This window comes from Python bivittatus, unplaced genomic scaffold (assembly GCF_059951505.1).
Source record: "Python bivittatus isolate LINGU-HERP-01145 unplaced genomic scaffold, Pbiv_v1 ctg000190_np1212, whole genome shotgun sequence".
NCBI lineage: Eukaryota > Metazoa > Chordata > Lepidosauria > Squamata > Pythonidae > Python > Python bivittatus.
Window position 1 is genome coordinate 6,598,480 of NW_028277042.1, and position 23,682 is coordinate 6,622,161.

General features: G+C 37.8%; 1 protein-coding gene across 1 annotated transcript in view; it reads right to left on the bottom strand.

Moving 5' to 3' along the window:
• Positions 1–4,237: 4,237 nt before the first annotated feature.
• Positions 4,238–23,682, bottom strand: part of WWOX (WW domain containing oxidoreductase) — a 567,948-nt gene continuing 548,503 nt past the window's right edge. The window contains exon 9 of the mRNA XM_088135992.1: positions 4,238–5,837. Within this exon, the coding sequence (XP_087992118.1) occupies positions 5,649–5,837 (189 nt within the window). The 3' untranslated portion in view covers positions 4,238–5,648. The remainder of the gene's footprint in view (positions 5,838–23,682) is intronic.

The following is a 23,682-nucleotide window of genomic DNA, read 5'->3' on the forward strand; positions in this document are numbered from 1 at the left end:
TGTCTTTTATTCTATGGAAGGATCTCTGTTTAGGGCAATACTGCATAAATTGTGCTCCCTCTGAAGAGTCAGCTATGGCCTTCCTGGTCTCCCGCTGATATGATGATGATGATGATGATGATGATGATGATGATGATGATGATGATGATAGTGATAGAGGAGTATTAAATACATAGGGGGCAATTATATCAGCTATTGTACTGACTAGTGATATAATTTTAATGAAGCTTTTGTTTAAAATAAATTTCATTTGGATTGCCCTATCTACCTCCTTGACTTGTCCCTGCCCATTTGGGGGCATGACCATTCGCATCCTACTCAAAATTCAGAAGAAATTCTTGCTGCAAATGGTTTACTCCAAGAATATATATGAAGAGATCAGAGGTGGCTATTGTGACCCACTTATGTTGTTGGTATTAATTCCCATCATCTCTAACTAGAGTGAGCTGGTCTGGGAATTGTGGTCTAGCCCATTGGAAAGCTAGATATTTCCCTTTGCCTTCAAGAAGCTGGGGTTTTGATTGGTCAAAGAGAATTTCAAGAAAGTTTTTGCAGAGATGGGCATTTCCAGACAGGAGCCTGTTTACGCTGTATGTCTCCCTACTTAGCTGATCTCCCTAGGGTTATGTGGACAGATGTACCCCATTTTTAACCTGAGGAGCAAAAGGATTTTTAAAAAAATAGTGCATTAATAAAGTATAGATATATGACTCTATGCTACAGGGATTATGTTTGCCAAAAGTTAATCCATTCCACATGGATGTAATCATATAGTCAGGGAATCATACCACCAGGGAGAAGAGAATTTTTTATACTTGTGTGAATTTTCTTCATACAACCCATGAGAATAGGCTAAACTAGGGGGTTGAGTAGTTTGTGATTCAACCATTGTCTTCACCACTTAAGTGAACCAGGCTTTCACGTGGAGCCATATGTGCCTTGTTAACCTCGGTTTTGCCTACATGTAATCCTGAAATCTTGACAAGTTGGGGAGATAGGAAAACAGAGAAATTCTACCACTTTCCCAGATATTGGAGATCAGTTAACCATAGTTCTGTACCTCAAGATAAGAAAACCTAGTCACTTCAGAATAACAATAACTGATATTTAATACAATGGATAGAGTTTTCCTCTGAGGACTCTGGTGTTCTTCTCCACCAAACCAAAGTCCCACCAGAAAATTTGCACATAGATGTCTATGCTAACATTAATGAATCTGAGAATGGAAGCTGTTAGTGAAGAAAGAAAAACTTTCAGGCACCAATTTAGATAAATTATCCAAAGCTTCATCTATCAACAGATCAATAAATAAATTTGACTAAAGGGAAATGCACTGAATTATGTACCAAAGTACAATGCAGCATTTAAAGCTAATGGCTTTGAATTATCGAGTACTTGAACCATTTATCAAAGTGCAAAGAAGCAATTATTTTGGAAATATTGTTCCTTTTTATTTATCACAAAGCCATTTCATTCCTTTTAAATATTGCTACTTTGGTTGCTTAAAGAAGGGTTTCTGAAATGACGGAAGGCAAGGAACACAGTGGTAAGGAGCTGATCAGACAATTGAGGGTGGATTTTAGCTGTGCAGCAAAGCCCAGCTTAGTAAAACAATTCTGCTAAAATGTACTCCTGACTTTAGTGGCTTGCTAAAAATAGATGATAGATGTAGCAGTGAATAAGGGCACTCTATATATGTTTTAGGAACACAGATTTTTTCCATCTTTGGATAAGCTCTCAGTTCATTTCTCAAGAGAGGTACCCCCCCCCCCCCACCTGCTGGCACCTTTTACAAGAAGTTGCAGTTTCCTCTGGGTTTACATAATCCCAGGAAAATGGGTATTTGAGTTAGTGGTGCCAACAATGCCTCCATGTTGCCCCCTATGAGGCCTCTTTTAACTCAAATGAGAATAAGCTGATTGGGCAGAAGTTGGCGGGATTTTCCCTACTGCCTTTCATTATACTGGGAGAATGACTGAATTAGGCCACTCTCTGTGGAGCAATAAAGAGTTATCAGTGGAAATAAATGGGGAGGGGGACTAAGAAGAGAGGCCCACCAGTCAACATTTATTTTCAATGGTTCTGGAAAAATCATATCTTTACCTGGAGATTTATTATTTTTCAGCTGAGAAATTTGATTGATTGATTGATTGATTGATTGATTGATTTTGTGCCATCAAACTGTTGTTGACACTTAGTGACCACATGACAATCCATCTCTAGGTTGGTCCTTCAGGTCTTCCAACAGTTCCTCCATCACCACTGTAACTGAGTCTATCCACCTCACTCTGGTTGTCCTCTTCTTGTCTTTCCTTCCACCTTTCTCTGCATTAGAGCCTTCTCCAGAGACCTGCTGTAGGTCTTCACATAATAAGTCTGAAGTATAATAATTTGAGCCTGGCCATTCATGCCTCGAGTGAGAACTCTGGGTTGACTTGTTCAATCATCCATTTGTTTGTTTTCTTGGCTGTCCATTATATTGCTGAGAATTTAGGTTTTAGATCTTTATTGTGAGGAAGGCCAAGAGTCACTACCAAGAAGACCATCAAAATAATTCACCAAAATATCTGGTCCAGGACTCTAAAGAGATTATAGTATTGGCACTAGACAATTTTAATTATTTGTCTGATCAACAGATTACAATCTTCCTTCTACAAGACCTAACTTGGGCAACCACTAAAACAGTTGCTAAGTTTGCAGCAGTAGCTGTGACTTGCAGAAGTTGGCTGGTAACCATTATTAAATGTTTTGGGTTTGATTTTTTGCTATTTTAAATTTGTATCTGTGTTTTAGTGATCTGGGACTAAAGAAACAAGTATTTTCCTAAAATTGCATGGCTCCCCAGGAAAAGATGCAGCTTCTTGAAGGAACTGCTTAGTGTGTACACCTTTGCTGTTTAGAAGCACTTTTTCAGCTTAGGATCCAAAGCACTGCACAGGCATAATAGAATCATTCTTGCACATGGTAGGATACCTAAATGGAACAGTGTAGGAAATGCATGTTATTCAGAAAGGTGGTGTGGAAAATAGATGTCAGATTGGCTTGGATCTAGACAGAGGAAGAAGTGATGCTTTTGCAGATTTCATATCACCAAAACAACAGAAGAAAGCAGTTCTGAGTTTTGTTTTGCTTTGTACCGAATGTACTAGATGAGGAGAGCATAAGACATGGTTGAATTGTTTGTATACTTGAACGATCTCTTATCTATCTTGGCCATCACAATTAGTAGTGAGGGATGATGAAAATATAGTGTAGCAATATCTGTGTAGCTGTGGAATGCCCACCTGTTCCTTACTGGGTGCATTTTGGGTGTAGGGATAGAAGGTAATCAGTCTGCACTGTGAATGAGGTTATTTAAAAGGAGACCTACTTTCCAATCCAAGGCTTTTTATAGAAGCTTCATATCAGCCAATTACTGGTTACTGAGTACCTTCTCTGGTCTACCATGCAGCAGGAGTATGTTGCAAAAGTTGTATATTAGCATTTATAGAGCATTTTTACTAGACACCAGATGCCTCTTCTTGCATTCTCTACAATTGCCTTATCATGTGGGTTAATAATATTATCCCTTGTGATGTAAAGAAAGAAGCTTGCCTAAAGCAGTGCTGGAATGAGGATTGAGCTAGTCACCCCAGCAGGTTACAAGAGGAAGAAATCATTTGACTAAAACAGTGGAGGGAAATTGATGAAGGTTTCCGTAATCCAGGTTTCATGAATCTCAGATGAGCTTCTCCTGAAGATGAGCTCCAGTGGCCAACCATTCAGGGGAAATATGAAGAGTGGTCAAAGAGTTTTTCTCCATGTGGAGAAAAGCAGAGCCTGTCCACGTTTTTCCTGCAAGGAAGAAAACAGCTTTTCGCTGGTCTGTCCAAGAGTGTATTCTCCACCTATGTCTAATGCATTGTGGGTGCCATCAGGAAGGTGTGCTTATCTTCTTAACACTTCTGGTAACATTTAGCCCATAAGGGTGACACTTAAATCTAGAGGGAGACAAAATCCATCCCTTGGATTAGATTTGCCCCTTTCCCTGAAGCAGTCAAAGAACACAGTATATCTGTTCAAATTCCTATTTAACTATTGTATTCATTAAGCACCTTACTGTTACTCTTCTTTATCCCAGCCTCACAAGGGCAAATGAGAACATAGCTTTGGAAGAATTAAAATGTCAAACAAACCAACTCAAATGTAATGAAAAAGTGTCAGTGAAGAACGCACATCCCCTCAAATTACATCTACAACGTAGAAGTAACCATTCTTTTATTTGTTTCTTTATTGCAGAAAACACGATGCTGGTTTGCAGATGGCTTACAACAATTTCCTGGCATGAAGAGTAAAGCTACAAAGCACAAAAAAATGGGGAAAAAATAAAAACCTACAGACAAATGAACTTGGGATAGAACAAGAAAAAAAAAAAGTGGATTTTCATGGCGTTGAAGAATTCTTTATTTTTCCTCAAGTTTTCTTTTCTTAAAAAACAAACAAAAATAAACAAAAGGAACTAAGACATTCACAGGAACCAGACTTTCTCTTCAGGTGACAGTACTCAAGCATGTTCTTTTATTACATTTAAATTTAAAAAAAAACTGAATGAACATAGTGCTGAGTGAACTGGGCCACTGGTGATATTTGCTGTACACCAACCTTCCTTAAAATCCCCAACTTTTAATCCCTCTGATTACTGACACCCTATGTGTTTGTAAAGAGACAAGTTCATCCTGCAGTATTTAGAGAATGGTTTGCAAATGTATCTTTTAATATCATATTTTATGGATATTGTATTATATATTTAACTAGAATGGGAGTAACCTGGACTTTGAGAATCTTCTCCTTTTAGGCAAAGTGATTTTCATTTGCTATCCAGAAGACTTTTTGATTTAGTACTTGGGGTTGTTTTACTGACCATGAAGTACAGGAAGCAAAGCCAGCCATGGGCTACACTCCTTAGAGAGGAGAATCCAAATAACAAATTGAAACTCCCAATGGGTTATTTTAGGTCTTATGTGGCTTTTTCCCTCCCAAGCAGGGCAGAGAAACCAAACATCTCCGAGGGCCAATTCAACCCATTGCATAAAAGCAATTTCTTAGCCCTGCCACCCAATATCCATTACAGCAGGGAGCAGAGATGTCCCTGGTGTGTGTACCTGTTTTAAAACATGCTGTTAGGCACTTCACACATTATTTTCCTAGGTGTACATTGAAAACAAGGAAAGTGTGGGAGAGTAGCATTATGATTACAAAATTGTAATGTGCAATTCAGCTTCTTTTTTCAAAAAAATGCATGCAGAATTGCTCTCTGACTTTTTCCAGGGTCTCCATTGGATATTTCCTTCTCTCTCTCTCTCTCTCTCTTTTAAATCAGTTTAGAGTGTAATCATAAGAAACAAAGCTGAGACAATTAAGCCTGGCAAAATTATGCTATGCATTAGCCTTGTGCCATTCTATTTCCCTCCTGTCTTTAATGTTTTTCTCCTTGTCATGATTGCTATCATTTCATTTAACGCTAACTAATCTGTAGCTCTAACCTTCTAGATGATAGGATTGGAAAGGTTCCAATGTTGGCAGGTTTCGTTCTCCCCCCACCTCCCCCCCATCTGAGAGTATATATCCCTACACTCTGTGTGTTTTGATCTTTCCAGACACTCTCCTCGTTACTTGCCCTGCCTGCCAATTCTTTCTTGGATCAGCTTCTCACTTAGGTCCCACAGCGCAGCTGCAGCCATTCCATTCTGCGCCTGTTCCGAGGGCAAACAGCGACAGCAGTTGTTGAAATACATCCCGCCTAGGCCTTCCAGTTCTGGAGCAACAGCACAGTAGACAGTGGTGGCCGCTCCTTGTTGCTGTAATTAAACAAAACAACAACGAGAGAGAGAGAGAGGGGACATGTTGTGAATGCAAAGGTTAAAATCAGACAGGCTTGACAAAGCCCGTGTGCTCATCAAGGGCAGATTAGCAACTTGGCCTGGATTCAGAGTGAGTCCAGAAGGGCCCTGCCCTGCGCCATCCATCTTATAATTAGTGGTGTCTAGTTAAGTGTGAGTGAATCCATCTTTTCACAGATGAGTAAAGATGCTCCTTTAAGTAGAAGCTCAATAAAAGTAGCTTGATAATCACATGAATTCTATCCGTTCCCCCAATCAATTTGATGAAGTATTTTCCAAAGGGGAGCATGATTTAGAAGGGAAGGGTGGATGGTTGAATCCAGCCCAGGGCCACCAAAGTTGATAATCTGTCCCTGCCAATGACACACAGGTTTTGTTAGCATTTGATGTTAAAACTGAACGCAACTCGAACAAGATGTGTACAAATGATTTTGGGAACGCTCTTTTCTCCCTGATCATTGGTTGTTTTCATTCAAATTGTGGACAAAAGCTTGAATATGCGAGTCTCCAAGTCGTTTTGGGTGGCTAAACTTGCCAAGTCATCTCTGGCAAAAAGAGGGAAAAAAATCTGTAATGCCTCTATGGCTGTCCTTTGCAGTGGTCCACAGTAGGAATGGGCATCTAGGTAGAGATTATAAAGTACATAGATTTGCAAAAGACATTGAAGGGACAATGGATGTGATTCCAGAAGAGGCACAGTGAGGGTTTGCTGCAGACTGACCAGCAAAGGTGTTTCTTGCCTCACTCCCACGAAAACGCATTGCTGAAATGAAAGCTCGCTGAAATCTTGAGAAGTGTGGACATGCTTCTGCAAGATTGCCCAGAGATTTTGGTGGGGGACGGGGGGGGGGGGGATACATCAGCAATTCCATGACAGTAACTGGGGCTAGGAGAAGTCGCCAACTCCTGTCCTAGCATAAAGGGACAGGATAAATGCTCTCTTATCACAGTTTTATGGTGAGCTGTTGCTGAGCCACTGGATTGCTTTGACTTGCCTGTGGCAGAAATAACAATTTGGATTGGGTGAAGGACCATCCGACGTGTAAAGCATTGCCCCAAATGCTGTTACACTGAAAAGAGGTAGTCCACCTGCAAGTCTGCTGCAAACTGTAATAGGAACATTTATTTGGAGAATGAATTTGAACTGATGTCTCCTTTCCTTTGGGATTTCAGACCCTGTGTGCCCAAGTAATTGGTCACTCTCTGATTCTTTATTCCAAATGCAATTGGAAATGTTCCCAACATTGTCTGGGCAAGTACATGTGCACACACGTGTGCGCGCACACACATACCTGTGTGTGTGTGTTAAAGTAGGAGATGGAGTATCTACTATCTTCTTGAAGAGCTTTTTCTAGATTATGATGATCGGCCCAAATCAATTCACTGCAGAATGAAGACCTCTTCATTGAAGGTTGTGGACTATCATCTACCACATTGGTCCAATGCTGGCTGGTAGATAGATATATATTTTTTAATTTACTTCCCTGTCTGAGGCTGAGAGAATGACTGGCCCAAAGTCACCCAGCTAGCTTCTATGCCTAAGAGAGGAGTAGCACTTGAGTCTCTCTACTCATAGGCCAGCACCTTAACCATCACATCACATTTGCATTCTCTTTCTCTCTTTCTATTATACACCAGCACATATATACAAATCTTTAAATAATATAGCACCCTCACTTACACCCTACAATAGTAATATCTTTCTCCTGGCCATTGCTCTGTTAAGAGACCACTCATATGATATTCATCTCTGTCCCTTGAGCAAACACAACTGTCTGAATGTAAAGGGTTGGACTCAGATTTACCCTTCCACCTGTGGGCAATCTTTCGAGCATAGAACTGTTTCGATTTTGCAGTAGGGCATTGTGCGAAAACAACCACTGAAAACTGTTAATACATTGTTCAATATGTTTCTACTCGTACTGCCTTTTGCCCAAGTTGTAACACAAGAATCTACCACAGAAAATAATCGACACATGTTTCTACATAAGCTTTCATACAAGCATCTGTGGGATGAGGCTGGTGACAATATTTGAGTTGCTAGGCTCAGAGTTTTATGTACGTCAGAATTTTGCAGCAGCACAGAAGGGAACTTTTGGTGTCCAGCTCAATTTCCAGCAAACATTAGCAATGGCTTTTGGTTTAAATCAGTTGTTAACCATTATGGTTCCTCCAAGAAAAGTCTTTATGGGCAGAGCCTGGTGAAAACAAGAGGGAAGCAGAATTAGACTGAGTTTCAGTCCCATATACCATTTTGTCATTTTGACAAAAGCAGCAAGCCCCTATGGATACTGCTGCTTCATCTGAAGTGGTGTAGGTGTGCCTACAGACATATATACAGACTTAACTATGCTTCTAGTGGATTTTTGAGAATGTCCAAGCTGATAAGGTATAAGAAGAGCAGGAGGTACACTTGGTTTTGAAGGCATCATGAAAAAGAACAGGCTTGATTGTTCAGGAAGACAACATGTTCAGAACTAATTTGAAAAAAAAATGTATAATTTGTCGAGAACTGTATGATTATTACTAATGGGCATTTCATTTCTTGTAAGGTTTACTCATTATAATTTTAGAAGAATCTAAAAAAACAGGATGAGTCCAAAATAAATAACCATTATTGCTAGAACGTCTCTGATGAACATCAATATCTCTCTCATCATGGGATCCTGCTTTCTAGATCCTCTTCTCTGCAATGTTTACTGTATTCAGTGATTGTCACTGAATCATTAAAATACAGTGACATTTAAGAAAAATGGTGGGAAAACTCCCACTGTTCAGTGATATTCCCTGCCCCATGTGGATCAGGGAAAAAAAAATCTTCAAAGTAGACACTTGGTTAGACCATCTGTTCCCAATCTGGTGCCCTCTTCATAGGTTGGGAATTCTGAGAATTGTAGTTGAAATTATCTAGGGGGCACCAGAATGTGGAAACTTGACATGGGCTAGGCTGATATTTAGTACATATAATACCAGGGCTGTTGTTGGACTACTGGGTTATTAGAAGCCATTGAACAATGTTTGTATCCTAATCGATTAGCAAAATGTTGTACCAGAAGATCAACATAACTAGGAAATGTCTTCTCAGCTTGGAAAAGTAGCTGCTAGATTTTGTAGATATTAGGACCACCATGCCTGAGCTGCAAAACTTCAGATGAGACCTAGATGGCAGCAAAAAAAGAAAAACAAAAACAAAAAAACCCCAGACACCTCTTAACTCTTCCTTCTATCTAAAGGTCATCCAGATTTTCGCAACCTAAGTTTGTCTGCCTCTAGGTGTTATCGATAAGACTCTGAGGCATCACAAACCTGTCTCCAAATTCCATTCCTTGTAAAAACAGCTCATTTGGCTTGTAGCCCAATAGAATAATTAGTGATGTGGCTATACAAATAAGGGAATCTTACAGCTCCCTCCCCAAAGCACATCCTTTTGGGGGGGGGGGCAATAAGATGAAAGGCCTGATAGTTGTTGGGAAATAAAAGCTTTCAAATGGCTGCATAGATAAGGTGGGAAAAAGTCTTCCCGATTTGGACTTTTGCTCTGAGTTGAACCGTTTCCTATTTATTTATTTATTTATTTATTTATTTATTTATTTATTTACTTACTTACTTACTTACTTACTTACTTACTTACTTACTTAGGCAATCTGACAGCAGTCTGAATGGAATTAGAAGGGGAGAAATGCAGCCCTTGAGATTTACTATTGTATCTCTAGCTTGTGGACTTCTCCCATTTCCAGAGAAAGGAAAGAGAAAAGGTGATGGGCTGGAGCATTTTGAGTCAAATAATGCTTTCTAAGAGCAAATGACCATCGTTCCTCTATGGTACATAAAGGTTATTACAGTCAGTTGAATGAAGAATAGAGAAATGGTGGTTTATTGTACATAAATGCCATTACAACTGATTGGATGAAATCAGTGCAATCAGCTCCCGCTATACCTGGAATATCTTTGGACTTGAAATTATTCAGATTTGGTCCTTTTCAACTATATCCTACACTTGGGGAGTCCAATACTTATTTTCGATATGATGCCTTTGACCAAGTCTCTCAAGTCTTTTATGAAATTGTTAATGAAGTCTTAACTGATGGAAAAGAATTTCTCCTACTGAATGTCCATTCATTGGGGAATTATGTGATTGTTCACTCACCTAAAGATCTAACTTGTTAGCCAATAGCTAAAATGGATTTTTTGGGTTCTGAGGTCTGGACCTGTAACAGTTCGAGAGCTCTAGGTTATGACAGGGTGGAAAAAATATTATTAAATTAGAGTGGAGTTTCAGTTGTCTGAAATTGGGGAAGAAGAGGGAGATTTGTCTTTGGAATCCATTTAAAGACATTGTGGCTTCTTATATTCCAGTAAGATGCTGACTCTTTCAAATCTGGAATCTGAAAGCTTAGTACTTTCAGTGGTACAGATTTTTTTTTTCTTGTTTCCATGTTTGGAAATGTGTTGCATTTGTGTTTGTTTTTCTGAGGAGTAGAAGCAAGAGAGGTTGGTTAAACTACTTACTGCTACTTTTGTGAAAACATATGACATAAATTAACCATAACCTAATATAAAGGTTCTCTCTGTCTTCCAGTTAGTCTTTCAGGAAGTTTGAAAAAACTGTATAGCATAAATATATTACATTATAGATATGAAGAACAGTTGTCATTTCCATTGTCATTTTCTAAAGAATTATTTTTCCTTTAGAGTACAAGAAAGTTAGAATTATCTATGCAAAATATTAATTTTCCCTCTCCTGCCAAACTTCATATTTCCTGAATTCTTGCCAAGACTGACTCCAATTATGAAACTATAAGTAAGGTTCCTTATTGTCTATTATTTATCCTATTGTGAATATAGTTCTTTAATATATATTTTGGGCAAAAAGCAGGGATACAAAACAGAAAAATATGATTTCTAACACCATTATTATTATTCATAACAATGACAACAGCAGCAGTAGAAGAAAAGCCTGTAGTGAATTAACTGTACACCTTGAACACACTTCCTCATTACATACTTCTCTTATTGCTTGGGCTATGACCTAACTAAATTGAATGTTTGTCAAATAATCACAGGCATTTTAATTAGAGCTGTCACTGAATTAAAGGAATTTGAGTTGTGTAATTGGATGAGGTTTAGTCAATTGGCTGCCTTTGTGTAAATTTGCATAACCTAATTTGTGCATGTGTCTATGTGCATAAGGCCAAGAGAATTGAAGGAAGTCCTACTTCTTTCATTAGAGCTCCTTCCAAGAACATGCCCTGCTCAATCTTGCTTTTTTGGTGGGAAGGGCTGATCATACTTTCACCTCCTACAAGCTGAATGGATTCCTCCAAGAGGACACAACAGGGTGGAGAAGAAACAGCTTTTGAGTTCTGAGGGTGGAGAAGAAACAGCTTTTGAGTTCTGTATCAGAATCTAAATCTGTTGCCTGAGTGGAACTGGGGAATGACAAAGTCCAGTTTAGAGAGAAAAGGGAAAGTCCTCTTCTTAAATCAACCTAATTAATCAGTGGCATTTAATTAAAAAAACTTGCTTAGAAGTTCTGAATGCTTGATTTGAACAACACGAGTTTTGATCCACTCAGTTCATTAGTTACATTCATGTATAGCACGATGACTCTGGAGAAGAAGCAGCAGCATACAAAAGATGTATATGTTTTTGACGATGCTGGTTTACCTAAAATCAAAGTTGGATGGGTCATTTAGGTGATAAAAGTCCATTGCTCTGCTCCCCCACTCATTCTCTCAATAAAGCTTAGTCTAGTAGATATGGGGCAGCTCTTCATGTTCTGGAATGATGCTACTTTCGAAGCAACACAGGAAATTTAAAATAGTGATTCATAGGCTCAGATGCCAGCTAGATGAAACGAGGACAGGCACTGATTAGAACAAGACCCAGCAACTGCTCAGGATAAGATGCAGCCCCAGAAAGGGCCAAATTTCATACTTCGTGTCTAGATCCTCCTGCCAAATGGATAAGATATTGGTCGGTTCACATATATAAATTGGGAAGAGACAGAGAGGGAGGGAGAAATGGACTAGTTCTAGTTTCTAGTTCATCAGCAGGAAACCAATTAATAACCAAATCCATACTGCTGATCCAAGTTAAGCATCTTCTGGGTTCATTTTTGTCCTCCTTTAAAGCATGCTTTAATCACTACTGCATGCCTCTATCAGGAACGTTGTACCACATCAGGACATTATGTACTCCCCATTTAAACAGCTTAATTAAAAACCTCTTTGTTTTGGCTGTGTCACAAATGGCCCGTGATCTATTGTGATTTTTTAAAAAAAAAAAAAGGGGGGAGGAATTTTTTAAAAATGCTGCAATTATTTAGGCAATCTAAACAACTCTTGTTTAGCTTCTTTTCAAACAATCAAAAGATTGCCTGTTCCATATGGCATTAATGATCCAGAAGGAGGCCCACTTGTATTAACTTCTAACAAAAGCTGGTGGGTGGGTGTGTGCGTGTGTAATGACAAATGCATAAGATAAAACATTTTCAAAATCCTACTGAATATTTCACCGTGTTGAAATAGAGTTTCCAATCCAGTTAAAGCTTTAAGAGCCGTTAGACTGGAGCACTCAATTGCAGACTTAATTGTGTAGGGGAAGATATTCAAGAATTAACGCTGTTGTGAATTAAGTTTCAGAGATGTTGCTGCTGTTTTGCTATCTAGATTAAGTGAAGGAGATTGTTCAGTACAAAACATGTACACTATTCATAAGCAAACATGATTTTTAAGTGTTCTTCCACTTTCAAAGCACACCTGAACTTCCTTAGATTTTTCTCTGATTTTGTGTGCTTTCATAGTGGAATGTACATTAGTTGGCCTGAGGCCCACACCAGGCCTTAAGCAATACACCAAAAATAGGACTCCGAAAGACGGTAGGATTTTGTGGGATTTTCAGAGTTCTTAATCCTAACCGCAACGAGAGGTGGGAGATGGGGGAGAGAATAGGCTGAATTGTTCTGATCCATCCTTGCATATCCTGGCGACCTACATTTTTTTCCTTATAACCATATGCTGTGCATCAATAAATAACTGTTAATAGAAAAACTTCCAATTTTCCCATTAAGCATTTTTTCTTTACAAAATGCCAATTCCCAATAACCATTACAAATAGTTGTTTATATATGTTTGAAGATTAGACCCATCACTTAATCCATTTGTTCAACATTTCCTAAACAAGATTATTAACATTACTTCCAATGTTTCATATTTAACATACATGATATTTGTGCCATTCTCTCACATACTTCTTTCCCTAATTTTTATTTTGAATTTTTTTGATTCTGATTTTCCTGAAAAAGCTATAGTCTTCTATGGTTTGCTAAATGCATTGAAATACATGGGATTGCCTATTGATCAATATTTCCCAGTAACTGTAGAAATATTGTCAAATATTTTAAGTTAAAGTTTTGAGATCCCCAAAGAGTTGGAAATCTTTGGCCCTTGGGAATGTCCCAGGTAGCCTTCGAATCAAATGTTTTCTCCCCTCCAAGGTTGGTGACAGGCTCTGACATTCACTCCATCCACTTCAGGGCGATTATATCCTAGACAAGGGGGATTGTTCATGTCCTATCTTCAGGGATAAATTTAGAGTAGCCATTTAGCTTAATAATGTCTTTCTTATTGTTTGCAGTGGGTGGGGGACAATAAAAATAAATTGAGTTCAGTTCCTGGTGATACAGAGATAGTATTTGTCCACACAGTCCCAAAGCCTGACTGTTGAGCCCAGAAAAGGTCTGCCACCTTAACATCCCTAGAAATGGAGAGAGGGGTGTTCATCTCTACATCATCACCTCATGCGGTTGAACTGTTGACTGTGGAGAATGATTATTACTGGTTGCTGTTGGCTGTTTTTCCTGGCTATTATTTATGGTATTTATAATTTTGTTATATTGTTTTGATTCTGTTTTTAAGTTTTGTTAACCACCCTGGGTCATGTACTTGAGGTGGGTGGCCATATAAACTTGATCGATCAATTGATCAATCAATCAATCAATCAATCAATCAATCCAGATATGTGAGAGTGCTCAAATTAAAATATAGGTAAATGTTCCTTTGATTCCCCTCTTCCCCACATGTAATGTGATAGTTTTTTCAAAGACAAATTAGGTCCTCAGCTTATCTGAGGTGCACCTGGAATAATTATACCATCCACCTGCTTATTCCACTTTCTGTCCTTTGTAAATGATTTTGAAACACCCATGGGTACTTTCTGGATCAATATGTAGCTCATTTTTTATTATTATTATTATTATAGATAGTAAGCATTCATATCACCATTACCTTGAGCATAGGTCAAGAACCTCCCATCTAAGAAGAAGGGAGAAGGAGAAGGATGGGGTCAAACTGCAAGATTATTCAATGGGGGAGAAGATATGGGGAAAGTTGACAAGTGATCTCAAACACTTAGTGAAGTTTGTTAAGATGGCTGACTTTTCAACATAGCAGGGTTTTTGAAAGGTATTAGAGCTTGATTCAATATAAAATATTAGTAGCTGGTTACTACTTCACAGGCATTTTGGGGGAGGTGGATAATTGCAATCAATTAGGCAATGAATACAAATTAATATTGAACTGTCTTAATGCTACAGGGGAAGAAAGTATTTTCATAGGCATGTATGGTTTTTAAAATCTCATTATTATAAGTAATGCATCCATTAGTATTCTAATATAGTCTAGTGTTCCTGGTGGAAAGACATTATAGGCCTAATGTTTAGTTTTCAGACCTTGCTATTTTCAAAGCGTTTATGTTTGCTAAAATTAGCATCCAGTCCTAAAACACACCAGTCCCGTACATGGAAAGGGGAGGGGAGGGGAGGAAAGGGGAGGAAAGGAAAGGAAAGGAAAGGAAAGGAAAGGAAAGGAAAGGAAAGGAAAGGAAAGTAAAGGAAAGTAAAGGAAAGGAAAGGAAAGGAAAGGAAAGGAAAGGAAAGGAAAGGAAAGGAGCTATACATGACTAAATGAAGCTAATCAGTTCTAAATAATAATGTGGCAAGTACTAGTGAACTTTTAGAGCTATATGAATGAACAGAGTGATGTGGTGGTGGTGGTAGTGATGGTGATAATAACAACACTACAACATGAAGAGAATCAGTTAAAAGAGCACAGTGTAGAATAAGTTCATTATGATATGCTAGTAAGTTCAAAGCAAGTAATTCCCAAGTATAGAAGTATGATATTAGATATTCCCATTAAAATGGCCACCTTTTGTGATTGGGTAAGTGACACAAATGCTTTTCAGAGGGGGGGGGGGGAGACCAGAGAGATACAGTAATTTGATGCCTGGCAGTAATAATCTATAATACATTACTGAAGATGGGAGACAGAAAAGGAGAAAATTATTCCCAAACAGTCATTAGATAATGAGATTACAAGGTGCATTTCCTCCTACCAGTACGAGCATAGATTGGTAGGTACATCTCTCTGAAGCCTTTCTACAAAGCTTGGAGCTATGGGTCCAAGGTACATTTTTAAATTTGCCAGCACTGTATCCTTTGCATATGCAAAGTTAACATAAAAAGAAACAAGCGTTTTAATTTTCTTGGCACTGAAAGGGGCACTTTGTGGATCTAGTTCCCAGAGTTTTTTGTGTGACTGGGCCTAGCCTTCGAGGACAAGACTAAAAAGAGCAGATGACGGCCCTTTTTGATATAATGTTCTTGGAAAGAAAGTAGAAACAGAACACTTCCTTACCTTTTCTAAGTTTCTAGTAAAAAGTGGTGTCACTAACTTTGATGACTTGATTTTGGTTAACTTTATTTTTCTTTAACTACACCAAAATGGTGATGGATACTTTGAATCTCCAGCAGGCAGTCTCCAAATTTGGGGCCATGTGTGTGCTGAATTTTTATCCTCAAAAGGCTATTTAGGCTGATGCTACACCTGAAAACCAATCTGCCTATTTTTTGCAGATGCATTTCTTGACTCCCTACAACAGTTTACTAGAAAGACAGCAAGCTATTGAAAACCTGCAAGGCATTTTAAAGTTGTAACTTTTTGAGGGGGTTGACATACGTGCAAAACATTTGTCCCATATATTATGGGAGAGAAAATATCTTTGCCAGAGCATCAGAATGTACTTTAATGATTTATTTAGCCACCTTCAGCATCTGCAATTTTATTACAACTACCTAGCAGGTATTAACAATTCAAAATAAATTCTACCCATTGTAACAAATATATTGTGAGAAATCATTATGCCATTTGCATTAGCCTCTACTCCCATCAGATGTATGATAAATTGGGCCCAAAAATATAACATTAGCATCATATCTTACTTGAATTAAATGAATGGAACTGTTTTCCAGAGAAGAACTAAACTAGCTTTAGAACTAGTATGTACATATATACGTAGAACAGAGGTGAACAGCTGCATGAATTTGAGAGCCTCATATCAATAAGCAGGGCTAGGAGAATGAAATGGGTAAGGGAGAGATAAATACTAAATTTGATTTAATTTAATATAAATTGAAGCAAAATTAAGTTATCAGAATGCCATTAACAGAATGATTCCCTTTCCCATATTAAAATAAAATATAATTTGCTGGCACTTTATAGAAGGACCATTAATATTTTGGGGAGGAGATGTGTGTTGGGAGCTTAGCTTGTGTACCTGTAGTGTAGAAATGTATCAATCTATAGATGCTTTGTAGGGTTGGTTTTTATTTATAAACAGTGCAAAGCTTCTCAAGTAGAAAGTAATTTGATTTCATTTTAGTTAACTATGTCTCATTAAAATGCATTGGGGAGTGGACCGATACAGCTTGAGCTTGAATTTCATTATAATATATTTGACAAAGCAGAGACTGTATACAGTATTTGTATGGCTGATGTTTAAGAAGCCAAGGTATTGAATACCATACATGTTTTATTATTATTATTATTATTCTGAATTTTTTGTTTGGTTAGACAAGAGCTTCGGTTTGCCAATAATATTTGAGGGGTAATTGTGCCACAACATGGAATCAAAAATAAGTAGTAATAGTTAATTTGTCCCTATCCTTCCCTTGGCTTCCATAACACAGAGAGTTAATATGATGCAAGATAACAGAAAGTTCATTTTTCCTTAATTCTGAACATGAGGCAGGGTCTACAAGAAATTTTAGGATAGCAACCCAGTGTGTGTTGTGGTTATTTTTGATGGATGTATAAAATAGTAAAACAAAAAACTGGACAACCATCCTCTTTCTCACCAGATGGAGGATATTGGGTTATGTGCAAATGTCTTGATCCCAGTCCAGGTCTTATTATGAATATTAGATGCTCACCTCCACATTGCCAAAAAAAGAGAAATTGCATTAAGATTATGCTAATGTATGTGTGCAGGTGCAAATACAGAAATAATTACAATAATTTAAATACTGTACATCTGTTTCATCATGGGGAAGAAAAATATATTTTCTTGTGTGCTTGCTGAATTTGTTTTCTACATACTAATTGTTGATGGACAAGTCCAAAGTTCCTGTTTTCCCTTTTTAAGAGTATTATTTTGGATAGGAGACTCCTTCAAGTAGAATGCCCTTGATCACCTTTCAACTAGGGATGATTTCATAAAGATGAGTGTTTTTTATAAATTAGGTCACATGGCCAGCCATCCAGCATGGGCAAGAATTGATGGATCTGGGCTAGGAATGTAATGTAAGATGCATTGAGTCCACTCAAATCACCTCAGTGAAAAATAATCTGATAGGATCAGCCATGCATATTTCCATGTCCACATTTCCTTCACTGGGAGGGTAGGAATGGATAAGTGGAGACTATAGCTTTAACAATTTCTAGTTTTGGAGTCCTAGCATACATTTCAGCATGAAGAACAGCAAGTAATTAACTGTACTGTGAACTTTTAACTTCTATCTTCCAAGCATTTGGAACCTGCCTTCGTGTGCTGTCAAGATTACGAAGCAGTTTCCAAAAAAAATGACTTTACAGTGTCTACTTGGAATCACCACCTAGGCTGCATTTTTACATCATTAATCATGTACTAAAATCAGTATGGAGATTGTTAAAATCAGTGTGGAGATTGATCATTTATAAAATAAAGAATAAAAAAGTAGGTCAGAGAGGTAGACTTCACTATTAAGCTTATGAGTGCTTGGTTTCTCACAAGGGCACAGTAGTGACCTCCCATATGAGCAGAACCAAACATCTCTTTCTCTCTCACACACACACATGCATATACAAAACAGATATGACCCAGAGCTTGTTGATGCATTCTGCTGTTATCTCACTTTGATTGAAGTATTTTGAAGATTTATCTGTAATTAACTTTAATAATATATAAATATATTATTTCTATACATCCTGTATATCTAATGGCATTGTATATATTTCTACAAACTTTAATACTCTTGATGTTATTAGTCAAAATTAAGTATTTCTTCATGCATACTATTTCAAAAACATGGCATCTCATTGTGGATCTTACCTGGCTTCATTTTGTACTGAATTGTTTGATTCTGATTAGATAGGAAGCTTAACAGTAATACTGAAGATTTTAAAGCTGTGAGATAGAATGAAATCCAAATGGCCATCACAAAGCTACTGCACTTTCCAAGATTTTTATTTTTTAAAAATGAAATAACAGGAACATCTATTCAAATGAGTGTATGGGGCACAATCTACTACAAAGATATTCTGTATATGCCTAAGTTCCTGTGAACAAAGACTGATGCATTTCTGATAGAATATTGCCTTTAGGCTTAAAAGACCACAATTCTAAACCCACTGAAACCTTGTGATTTCTATGGGATTAGGGTTTCAGACCATTTTGCACATTACATACATAAACGTCAGTGTTATAATGCACTTGGAAAAGCAGGAGCATGGAATGATGAGGCCGTGGTAGAGTAAAGTATTAAGTGTTAATTCTGTCTTCCAGAAGCTAATTAAGGGAATGTATTTTGCAATAATACAGATCTAGTAAACAGCCTCTAATGTCTGGACCTTGGCTATAAACCAGGCTTCTCCTCTATAATGTATGTGTCATAGATAGTCTGCTGTAAAGTGAATTCGAGTTTAGTGCATCTCTCAGGCTAAAGACACTGGTCTTGTTAATATTTCATTTAGTACATACTGTAGAGTCTCATTTATATCATGTCTATAATTAATGGTGATAGCTTAGGCACTGCCTTTACAAGGAGAGATCCCTGTATGTTGGTTGATGGATAATGAGAAAAAAAAAAAATTAGATAATTTCATTCACCAGCAGCTTCTTGATAGTTAGTTAATTGCATCCATTGCCAGGGTAAATAATGCTACCATTGTGTTTGTGACCATTTTAGAAGCACTCGATGGAAATAGACTAGATTCAAAGCTAAACCATGTTTTTTAAGTAAATAAATAAAGGGACGTTTGCATTGTGCTACCCTTAGCAGAATTCAGATGGTCCGTCTCCAACCTTTGCCTTCTTTTGTCCAAAAATATATATCAATATGCATGTGCTAACTATTCAAACACCTGTATTTTAAGAAAAAATACAATTAAGCTGCCTTTCTCTTCTCCTATGTAGATTGTAAATAAATGTAGATGTTCCTTTCCCCCTTCTTCCCCCACTGTGTAAATATTTGTAAATATTAACAAGCTATGCATGCTAATATTCTAGGCAATTTCAGGTACTTTTATAATCCAAAGGCATGTACTTGAACTGGTTTGTTAAAAAAAGAAAAGAAAAGAAATCAACTCCAACTCTTTAAAGCTTACTAGAAATTAAAAATTTGTTACTAGACTGTTTTTTCCCCAGCCTTTTGTGTGCATTTCTTTTTAATTTATGTCCTTCTTTCTTGGTTTCTCTAGTAGGAGGTCTTTTTGAAGTCATGCTGAATACCTTAATCACTTATTTCACCCACACAAATCAGAGTGCAAAGGATAATGCAAAGAGCCAATATTCTGGGCTATCTTCCCAAGTCTCAAATGAATCTTTCTGCAGGAGTTGGCTCACAGAATCTAGAAATCCATACACAGCTGTATATTCCACAATCAAGTAGTTACCAAAACTAGCGACCCAAGTATTTGCTTAAATTTATGCCCATGATGTGCTACATGCTGTGTGGAAGTTTTTCAGGAATGTTTATACCCTACTTTGGGATAGCAATAAAGCCAGTTAAAAACAATACTTGATCATAATAATTAATGATAAGCCCAAGTCCTGAACAGAATAACCAAAGCCATTTTTTTGTAATTCATTCTTAAATCACCCTGGATGTTTCTGATACACCAACTCTGGCAAATACTTTTAAGGGCTATTACAAAAAAATAAAGAAAGAAATAAAATAAATCTGCACTTATTTCTCATTAATTAGTTCTCAGACTAAGATCTAAAAGGTTCCTAGAGATTTTTTTTTGGTGGTTGGGGGGAAGAATCATATTATTCTACCTGGGGATATACTTTTATAGAAGAGCCCAAAACAGAGGTTCAAATGTGGATTCAGTATTAGAAAATGATAAAGCTTGTTGATCCACAGAAAAGTTCATGGAAGAAAAAAAGGTTCCACATGAAGATAGTTTCAGTTCATGCTGTGCTAAAATCTATCTTGAAATGTCTTCCTTTGCTGACGATGATGAAGGAGGAGGAGGAGGAGGAGAAGGAGGAGTTTTAAAATTATTCTCAGGATGCTTGAGAATTTCTTTCAGTTTTCTCTTAACAGTGTTTTTGAAGTTATGTTATTGTTGACATGGCACAGGAAGTTATTAGTGGGAGTGGCGGTGGTGATGCTTCCCGTTACACTTTGTTCTGTCAACCATAAGCCTCTCCGGCTACTCACTTCCCATACTGAGAAAGCCCCATGGGAAGATTGCCCCTGATATCTTCTTTTAGGATTGAACTGAAGCATGGGAAGTCAGAGAGGTTGCAGACCAGTGAAGAAACAATTGTAAAGTGAACATTGGGTCAATCAAGCACACAACAGGTCAAGGTCAACCTTGGGTCAATCAAACACACCAAATGCCACCCAAATTCTCTTCTGTCCAAACATCATTTTGTTTCAAATGAAACTGGATGAGAACTAATCTGGAAAAAATACAAGATCATGATGATGGTGATGATTTGCCACAGCATTAGTTCCAAGAGACCATGTTCATTGAATATAATTAGGATGGCCTTGGACCACTTTTGCAACATGTCTCCTTCCAGCATCAGTACACTGAAAGCCACTGGTCATCATAGGAGAAAACATGGCTTCTTTCACTAGTATTGATACAAAAGAAGGAAGAACTGGTTCTGGAAAGAATAGCATGGGAGGAAGAGAGAAGGCCGAGGTATCTTCAGGATGGAGCCAAGAGTGTCAAAATGTGAGGGGGGACCATGTGATCCCATGTGTGGGACTTCCCCTTTTAAATGGGCATTACATACACCACACATAGGTAAAAGGGGTGGGACTCTGATTGCCCCAATTGTGCCACAGTATTGATAGTGTTGACTCCCCAGTGATGGCACCTGAGGAAAGGCTGTTGGAAGATCATACCCCTCACACATGACCTTTTGCACGTGACCTCAAACTTCCAATTTCAAATGTAGATCATGTGCCAGAAGAGATACTCTGTGCTGACTTTTATAGTCCTGAAATAAAATGAAATATTTTGAAATATTTGTCTTTCAGGGCGTCACTCAAACAGAACCAAAACTCGCTACTGAATGGGTTTACATTGTAAAATAGCCCAAAGGAACCTTATACCATTTCCTCAAGGCACATAAAGGAAGTTTTCTTTTTGCTAGCCGCTCAACTAAAACATAATGGTCACTGTGAGACTGCAAGGCATGGATTTCATATTCGAGTAATAGCTGCAGAGCAGAACTGAAGTGGCGGGGAGGTTAAATATCTTTCTCCCCACCCAAAATGTAACTCTAGTTGCTGTTAACACTGCAAAAGGACTTCTCTCTGGCTAACAAGAATCTTTCCAAAACCGTCGTCTTTAGACAGTAGTTCAGGGGACACTTCCAGGCTTTACTTGAAATACAAATAGCAACTCGCATTTTTGCTCAGTTTGTGGCAGGAAATAAGAGTGTGATTGTTCTTCCAGATTTCCTGCATTTGTTTAACCTATCTTAGCACTATTTTCATACAAAATTCAAGCATGTTCATTGCGTTCACACCATCAGTATGAAACCAGTTTCTTCTCTTTTTCATTTTCATTTGCTAGAATGTCTCAGAGTGCCTTAAGATGTTGGACTAGCACTAGGGAGGCCCAGGTCCAAGTCCATCTTAAGCTGTACAAACTCAGTGACTTTCTGCTAGTCAAACTACCTCACAGCACAGTTGCTGTGACAAGGAGAAGAGAATGCTTTGTGGACTGTTCTGATTTCCTGGATGAAAGGTAAACTAGAAATCTAACAAAACAACATCAACAGCAGCAGCAAACAATGATTTGACTCAGTTTCCACAATGGCCAGAACCAATCATAGCAAAGCTCATTAAACTTGATGCAAATAGAAAACTGAGCATTTAACTTTGGTACCTAACTCACGTTATTGTAGATTTCTCCTATCTATCTATCTATCTATCTATCTATCTATCTATCTATCTATCTATCTATCTATCTATCTATCTATCTATCTACCTACCTACCTACCTACCTACCTACCTACCTACCTACCTACCTAGGAGGGGAGGGATCCCAAATGCTTTTAATCCTCCAACTTGTGGGTTTCTGCTTTAGTATCTATGGAAACCGAATGCGATGCAAAACTTTCTCAGGGAAAGCAAAACAGCTTTCATGCTAAAAGATGCTTCTCTTGGGTGAGGTGTATCAGGATAAACAAATTAATTGACAGTATTTGCTTGACTTCTTAGGTTCCTCAAACTTAACTTGATGTCTCTAGAAGATCTTCCCAGTCCTTGAAGTCTTGTAAGAAGGCTTTTTATAAAGCTGATTTGACATGGGGGTTATGTTCATGTGAAATTCTGCTATCCTTCTAATAGAGGGTGCAGAAATGGTTCAGAGGGTTATTATCTTTTGACAGACAAAACCTATTACCTTCTCACTAGGAGGGCAAAGTTAGTTTTTTTAAATTCATATAAAAATGGAATCAATTATCAATATCTGCATGGTTTCTCCAGCTTGGTGGATGACAGCTTGTGCAACACTTCTGTTTTATGTTTTTTTGCTTTTGTTTTTTTTATCAAGTCTGGAAAACACATGGAGATTTGACAATAGGCCTTCTTCAGTTAGAATGCTTCCACATTTTCTTTAAATTAACTCCCCCCTGACATGCAATATTCTCCTATAGAAAATTAGGGGGTAATTCATCTCCCCCCACCCTGCTTTTTTTTCCCCCCCACAAACCAACCACTGGAATATTCTTAAGACCAAGTTGACTCAAGCATTGTTACCTGCACAAAGTAATGGGACAAAGCACATATAAATGTTTTATTATTACTTCTGCCATACTGTAATGCTTTTATTACAGTGCATTACATAAAGCTACATAAAAGTGCTGTTGATGGAAATAACATTTCTTGGAATGCTGCTTGTTGGTCAAATTTGTCCTGTCCTGTCAAAAAGTTCTTGAGATGTTTGAGTGCAGGCACTTCCACCATCTCTTTAAAAGGGCCAAATGGGTGTATCTCCTTTTTCATCATCTGAAAACAATCATATCGCATTGATCTCTTCCCCCTATTAAGCTATAATTTTTTACAATTTAATATAGTTAAAATGTAAATGAAGCAAACCCTTGAATAACTAATAGAATAACAGTCAGTTAAAAGCAGTAAAAGCAGAATGTCCGTTAAATCCAAATAGGGTGGGGGTTTTGTTTTTTTTTGCATATTTGACACATTTGGGTATGGGTAAAATGGAAATGAGAT